Source organism: Ixodes scapularis, unplaced genomic scaffold (assembly GCF_016920785.2).
Source record: "Ixodes scapularis isolate PalLabHiFi unplaced genomic scaffold, ASM1692078v2 PGA_scaffold7__128_contigs__length_106722199, whole genome shotgun sequence".
Taxonomy (NCBI): Eukaryota; Metazoa; Arthropoda; class Arachnida; order Ixodida; family Ixodidae; genus Ixodes; species Ixodes scapularis.
Genome location: NW_024609882.1, coordinates 21,661,527 through 21,668,785, shown reverse-complemented (window position 1 = coordinate 21,668,785; position 7,259 = coordinate 21,661,527). Strand labels below are relative to the sequence as shown.

At 47.1% G+C, this 7,259-nt stretch overlaps 1 protein-coding gene across 1 annotated transcript; it reads left to right on the top strand.

The window, feature by feature from the left end:
* Positions 1 to 149: 149 nt before the first annotated feature.
* LOC8053379 (39S ribosomal protein L53, mitochondrial) lies at positions 150 to 4,051 on the top strand. The gene is made up of 3 exons (XM_029973579.4): positions 150 to 332; positions 484 to 596; positions 3,561 to 4,051. The coding sequence occupies exons 1-3, from the start codon at positions 211 to 213 to the stop codon at positions 3,662 to 3,664; spliced, it is 339 nt and encodes a 112-aa protein (XP_029829439.1). The 5' UTR covers positions 150 to 210; the 3' UTR covers positions 3,665 to 4,051.
* The last annotated feature ends 3,208 nt before the right edge of the window (positions 4,052 to 7,259 follow it).

The window sequence follows — 7,259 nt, the reverse complement described above, 5'->3', positions numbered from 1 at the left end:
GTTTACAATTAAATATAATCTCAAATAAAACTCATAAAAAATAGATTTTAATAAAAAAACACTAAAACTATTTAGTTTCAAGTTATTACTTGTCGTTTTTGTAATTATGTTGTATTTAAGCTCCGCAGCCATTTTGCGGTAGACTTCCGCCACTTCCGCTTTCAAGCAGCCGATGTGGCCGCATGGCCGAACTGTTTGTAGACTGAAACAATGTCCACTATAAGTCCTGTCCAAATAGCAGTACGCCGAGCAGCCAAAAATCTTCAACTGAGACCTTTCAAACGAATTACCGTTAAGTTCGATCCTTTTCACAAGAACGTCACCCCGATCAGGTTGGGGAAGGTTCCTTTACCACCCTCGAAAGCAGAGTTGAACTTTCCCTCTTAGCGTCTGTCCGTGGGAAGGCTTGTTTCACAGCTGCGAAGGCGGAGTTCGGCTTTCGCAATGCTTAAGATTTCTTTGTTCTCTCTTCTTGTGTTCCAGAGATTTCCTTCACCAGGTTAGTGCGCTGCGGGTGCGTCAAACGAACCCCGACTGTGTGCTGAAGACCGACGTTGTTTGTGACCGCTCCGACCCATCCATCGAGCTCACGTTGCGTAAGAACACTTTTTTTTTTTTTTATTTGTTGCATTATTTGAAATTGGTCAATTGCTTACATTTGGACGGTGACCGCATCCAGTGGTGCAGATATACAAACATGACGTGGCGATGTCCTGCGCTGACCGCAAACCATGCGCTCCAGTGATAAAACATTGGTGGAAATTATCGAGGGAAAATTAAATGATGGTCAACTAACTAGCACAGCTGGAAACAGGCGGGACAGAGGAAAATTGGCGACTCCCTCGCCGGGGGGAAGAGGCAGGGGGGGGGGGGGGGTGATGTTTTTAGTTTTTTTATGCCCGATCCCCCAAAGGTCAACCTGGTGATATCCCACACTGCCTGGTGATAGTTAGGGGGAGAAAAATTGGTCTTAAAAGGGCAGGAGGAATCACGTTTTTGTCGTTCTAGACTTAGGCTAGGTGGCGCAAACTACCGCCCGTCACAAAGGGTATAGCCATTAACATCCATCCATCCAGCTAGTGCTACGAGGGTCTGACGAGACATCTTGTACCGAAGTGCCATTTTTGCTAAGAATGGACCTCTTGGCGAATATGTTCTGCCACCTAGACACGCGACTTGGTTCGAGACTAAGTGGCTAGAAAACAACGCTCGCCCAAGGCCTCTCCCACCCGTTCCCCTCCCAAAACGTCGGCTACATTCTGTTCACCCATTGAGGCGCTGTGACCTAGATACGGCTCCCCCAAACTCACCTTTGTCCCCATCGTGTTTAATCTTCTGCCCTGAAGTCGAGACAAAGAAACCATCTTCGCTCTCTGCTGGGCGCCAGAAGGAAGAGAGTGGGGGTACTGGAACCATTTACTCTCGAACCAATGTTTGTACAAAAGGTCCATTGCGCCAAACCTGGGCCGAGATTGGCAAAGCAATGAAGTAAAAGAGAAGTTTATTATTGGTCGTATAGTTTCTTTTATCTTAGGTCAGTGTACAGTCGAAGGCTTGAACACATACTGAAAGCACAAATCACGGGAGATTCGCAGCACTTGATTCGTTTAGACGATAAAAAAAAACACGCAGTGCAAAGGTGGACCAATGCTATGATGTTGCGCTTTGATGCTGGTTGGTTTCCATTGACCCGTAGCAGCGGCTGCGCTTTAAATTAAGGTGAAACGAAGTACTGAGATTGCTTGTGAACCGCTTGATAGGCTGACGGATTGATCGCCGACATAGTCTCAATTTCCACTCTATGTCGGTGATGTGAAGCTAAACAATGCGTGAAAACATTGCCAAATTGTAGGAGAGCGTCTACTGTGATAAGACAGAAGCAGGGTCTTGTACCTCTTACGAAATATCTTAATTATCATGTATACCGCATGCCTCCATGCCGCCTCACCAGCTCGCGTGTCAAGCTTCACCGCCTTGCGCCAGAGCGCTAGGTGCAGCGGCTGGTATATACTTAGCACGAGGGGTTAGTCAAAATCAATGACCGCTGCAAGCCAATGTTCTGCCCGCTACAGAAACTTCCGCAAAAGGTTAAATGCCGCTTCCATCACTGCATGCTCTCGACTGCCAGCTCAAATCTCATTTATACGATGCTTCTTTCTCTGCCTGTCAGGCTAGGTAACTTCACATCGCATATCAAACAAGTAGTCACCTCGCTGAATTACGTAATTGGATTCAGCCTCGATATAGAAATGGCTCAGAATTGCTACTATTCACAGCTATGCTAACACCGGTGTGGGGAAGTTCCAGTGTAAGGAGCTTTTTCCCCTCATGATTCTAACTTGGAAGGAACTTGATACAGTAAAATTAGAAACATATGTTAAAGTTTGCAGCAGTCATGGCAAATTCTGTCATGTTTCCGAACTTGCGTGTTTCGACCGCCAGCTGCTGCGAGCACACTGGCGGGTAAGCCTGCTTCTTCAGCTTTTTGCTTTAGCCACTAGATATGCCAGTTTTGCAGAAGCTGTCCATATACGTAACTTATTGCCAAGTTTCTCAAAGGAAGTCGTGTCCTGTGTGGACTTGCAATGCCTTTTCCTAGAAGTAATGTCACTTCAGCCATAGGATGGATGAATTCTAGTGGCTGTATATAGCCCTTATAACGAGCGGTAGCTTGCGCCACCCAGCCTAGAAACCAAAAATATTTCTCCCCTCGCACTTATAAACCAGTTTGCTTCCCCTCTGCATTTTCGTAACTCATCAGGCAGTGTGGGATATTGCCATGTCGTACTCATAATTGTAGTTGCCCCCCCCCCCCCCCCCCCCCCCCCCGAAATTTTCTATTTTGCTGGGACCTCCTCTCCCCCCTCCCCCTCAAACGGCATTTAGTCATGGGCGGGCTCCCCCCCGAAACAAAATCCTGGCTAGGTGCCCGAGTAGAGAGTTTTTTTCTCATTATTATGACGGCCAAATACAAAACTGCTTTTGTTTCGTAGTTTGTTTTCTTTTCAGTAGTTGTTGCACTTAGGCAGTAGCTGTCTCTCCAAGTTTTCACCAGTTATCTTTACCCGTTTCCTTGAGAATACATCTCCGGCAACACTGAAGAGTAGTTCTATACTGACGGGCTTGAAAGTTTTGTGCTTCAGGAAGAGCTAATGAATCTGTGATTCCCCTCTTTTGTTCTCTGCTTCAGAAGTTTGAAGCTGGTAATGGGTTCTGTGCCTTCCCGTCTTTGTCAACCTCCGGGTTTACATTCAATCAAAACAAGATTCTAGAAGGGTCAACCAACTAACTTTATTGTGCCCGCTGGGTTGTAGAAATCGACCGACGTGTGCAGCGATAAACGTTGCTATACTCTCCTACTTTTTAGTTGTTTTTCGCGTTGCCCATCTGCCTTTGTCGCAAGGGACACATATTTAGGTTAGAATTAAAACCAGGCTGTTTAAATGGTGTTGTACATGTTACTGCTTAAAAGTAACGACATACCAATATAGTCGGGTAATGGCGTGCTGATACCCTGGAGCGTAGCTTATTTTAGTGACCCTACCTTATTTGTATTCCAGTGGACGGTCACCGGGTGATCATCCGCACCGACTACCTGACCAACCTCGAGGTGCTGGAGACCATGAACAAGGTTGCCACCACCCACGACGTCGTCAAGGAGTGAACGCACCTCCCGAGATACATGGCGAAGTCGGAAAAGCTCACGCCGCAGGCGGAGCTCTTCTTCAAGGTGTACGGACAGATACCGGCATTCAAAGACATCTTCGACGAAGAGACCTTCTACATCTTCGCTGTCTGTTTCGTGCTTGGCACATGTGTAGTGGCATTTATACTCTCCCGCTTCATCGTGTTGAGGCCGGTCGAGTAGCAGAGTAGCCTGCAACCTTGCTGCAGAGTTAGCGTAGTCGTTCATGGGGGGGGGGGGGGGGATGGAAATTGCATTTGGACAGGTTTTGAAGGCAAGACATCCAGAGTGCGATAGCTATGTCGAATAAAAGGTGCAACAACCTGCTTGGACAGGATTGTTTAATGGTCTTGTGATGGACATTAACACTGACCTGTCATGTCTGGGTTTGTACATACAACTTCGAGGGCATTACATAGTTAAATTTATTTGGTTTAGGTCGCATACCTGCCAACCTGTGGACTTTCAAATTCGTAAAAGTTCCGCAGCCGCGGCGGCGGCGGCGGGGGGGGGGGGGGGTGACGCGAAGCGATGTGCAGCTTAATGTCAGCCTGGCCAGCGTGCGAAACGCTTACATCACACGCGCACGTGCTACAGAATCCAAACTTCTCTCGCTTTTTGGGCGGCACGAAGCACGGAAATGTCGACGTGTAGGACTTAAGGAACACCTGAAAGTACCTCTTTTGAGGTCTGGAATTCGGCATTGCGCCGCGAAGCCACAGTGACCAGGAGAATGCTACAGTTACACGTGCAACAAACACAGACGCCGTACTTCTCGCCTCGAAACTGGCCGAAGCAACGAGGCCCAACAACGTCTGAGCACGCCGAACGAACGTGCACCCGTGCACCGCCGAACACACAAACAAAGGCTTTGAGCATTGGATTGGTTCTCGATCCGTGGCCACCGGATAGTAAAAACCACGACGCTGCTGTGGATGGTACCTATCGTCCTCTGTGGCGGTGCAAGATACCGCCAACAACGAAATTACAAAAACGACAAAAAAAAAAAAAAAGGTTTTTCGTAAGATTTGAAGCAAGATTCGTAAAATCGTAAAATTACTCCCAATTCGTACATTTTACGAAAAATTCGGAAGAGTTGGCAGGTATGAGGTCGCTGTAGCTAGGAAATTGTGATCCTTTATCATTATTGGGCATATTTTTAAAGATGGCGAATTTATTTACCAATTCATTCAATCACCGAAAACAATGCAGAAGAGTGTTACTGTAACTTAAAGTAGTTTAATTAGGAACTTTTTATTAGTGTAAACTGAGCCACACTAGAATAACAGCAACTTTTTTTTTTTACTAGTTATAAAGCTGCATTTGTTTTAATGCGAGAGCATTAACTGGTCCCAAACAGCGCACAGACGTCATCAGCTTTGAAGCTGCACCTAATGACACCTTCTCCTTTCCCGGTGGAGCGAAGCCCGTCGTCTGTAGCAGAAGTCTGATGGATAGGCTCCCGTTGGCTCTGGCACAGCACAACTCCAAGGGACGCCACCAGACGTCTCCATGGCGGCGCAGCGCACGCAGTGGCTCGACCGCCAGTAAGAGGTGCGGCGGTGTGGGCCTGGCCGCACAGCCCACTCGGGCAAACTCTGGAGAGGCTGCATGGCCGAGGTCAGCGCGGCGCGGCCTCTTCACGAGCGCACGCGCTCGTGAAGAACGACATTCATGCTTTCGCATTTACAACTCATAAGATGTGCTTAGGTGTCCTCTGACTTTTTTTATGCGAAGGCATTAACTGTCTCGTGGAGCGAGCCGACGTCACCGCTTTAATCCCATTGGCTAGCGCGCGTCCACAGCCAACGGCACCTTTTACACCGCTGTGAACCCATTGGCTGGCGTGCGTCGACCAGGCTGCGTATCCGTCAGTGCTAGAGTTCCTGTATGGGTCCCTTTCTCCCGTAGGGAGCCTATACAGGAACTCTAGACAACACCAGTCAGCGCGCCAGCAGGCATAGAGCAAGATTGACGTATACATGCTTTTGCATTCACAACTCACAAGTGCTTAGGTGTATCTCAATCTTTTTATTTTGTATTCCGATTTGCTTGCGTAATTGATGAAGGCGGAAGGAATGCTCAACGCTCAGACTTGCTACAAATGCTTGTGTTTAGCCAGATATAAATCTTTCTTGCTTGAGGCATCTTTAATTTAAAATTAAAACAAATACACATAGAAAGCATTGAATGATAGACACAGTTAATAAAAATATATTTTTGTGATTACTTTTGCGCAAAAGGTTAGATTTAAATCATCGTAGCAAAACTGGTCCGATTTAAGCCTAATTTGAATAACGATTCATATCTTGATATTTGTTCTCCACTTTGGCTTAAATGAGAAAATGCATGCTTAGGGGCAGGGATGGCTGAGGAGGAGAGGGCACCCTTGAAGGTACTCGGGCAAACCTCTAGATTCCTAGAAACCCAGCTCGAGAACCCACGCCTTAAGAGGGAGGCACTCACCTGATCGAATGAAGTTTTAGCGAACGCCCACGTCTCACCGAATGACACTTGAGCGAATAGTCGGACGCCGCGAAGCAGCGTTTTCATGTGGGCCAAGTGGGTTCGCATTTTTGTAATGAGCTGCCGCAGACTGTCGCCGCGAAGCGGCGTAAAGCGCAGCGCGACGGATGGGTTAACGCGCGCCCCCGTTATTCGCTAAAACGTCCATTCGCTCAAATGTCGCTGTTCGCTAAAATGTCATTCACTCTTGTGATATGGACCCGCCTTTAGAGGTATTACACAGCACTCTTGAAATTGTCCTGGTTACACGACATCGTAGTAGAAAGAATTTTTTTACTTCAAAATAAATGGTAGCATCAGATGGCTGTGTACAAATCTATATTAAAAAAAAACACCACACAGGGGCATGGTAGCTTTCCTCGAAACCCAGCGATCTAAGGGTTAAAGACCAACCTACAAGAAAAGACTCGTCGTTTCCCAGTTTCTCCCTGCTTGCCGGGCACTGGGTAAGAAGGAAGTAGAAAGACTATGAGGTGGAAAAACTATACCTACGCAAAAAACTTTTTTGGAGGTCAACCGTTGAAGACCAAACAAAGAAGATCAAATGGCACAAAGTAACCTTTTGGTCTATACTGACAAGTTATTACGGCGGAGCTGTTAAGGTCTAGTTCCCCAGTTTCATGTCCATCACCAAATAAATGTTGACACAGAACTTGGGACAGCTACCGCCATCTATGAGCGACGGCGGCAACCGGCTTGCCAGTTGTCTGGTTGCCGCCGTCGCTCATAAATAGCGGCAACCTTTCCACTCTGGTTTTCACCAGAGTGGAAAACCTGAATTTCCCTAGGCATTGGCCATAAGTGCGTCCTCGAGGACATTCTAGAAGTAGTCCTTGAGGTTGACCTCGAGGTCATCCTAGGCATCGTCCTTGTGGTCGTCCTAAACGTCGTCCTCTAGGTGTCGTCTTTGAGGTTGTCCCACCATGATACAGCTTCGTTGGTCTTCTTTCTTCACCAGAGTGGAAAGGCTAAAAGTTTTTTCACCCTTTTTATTACCTACTCACTTGAAATCGGAGAAACAAATTTATGCGCTATCTGCTCTTCCCTT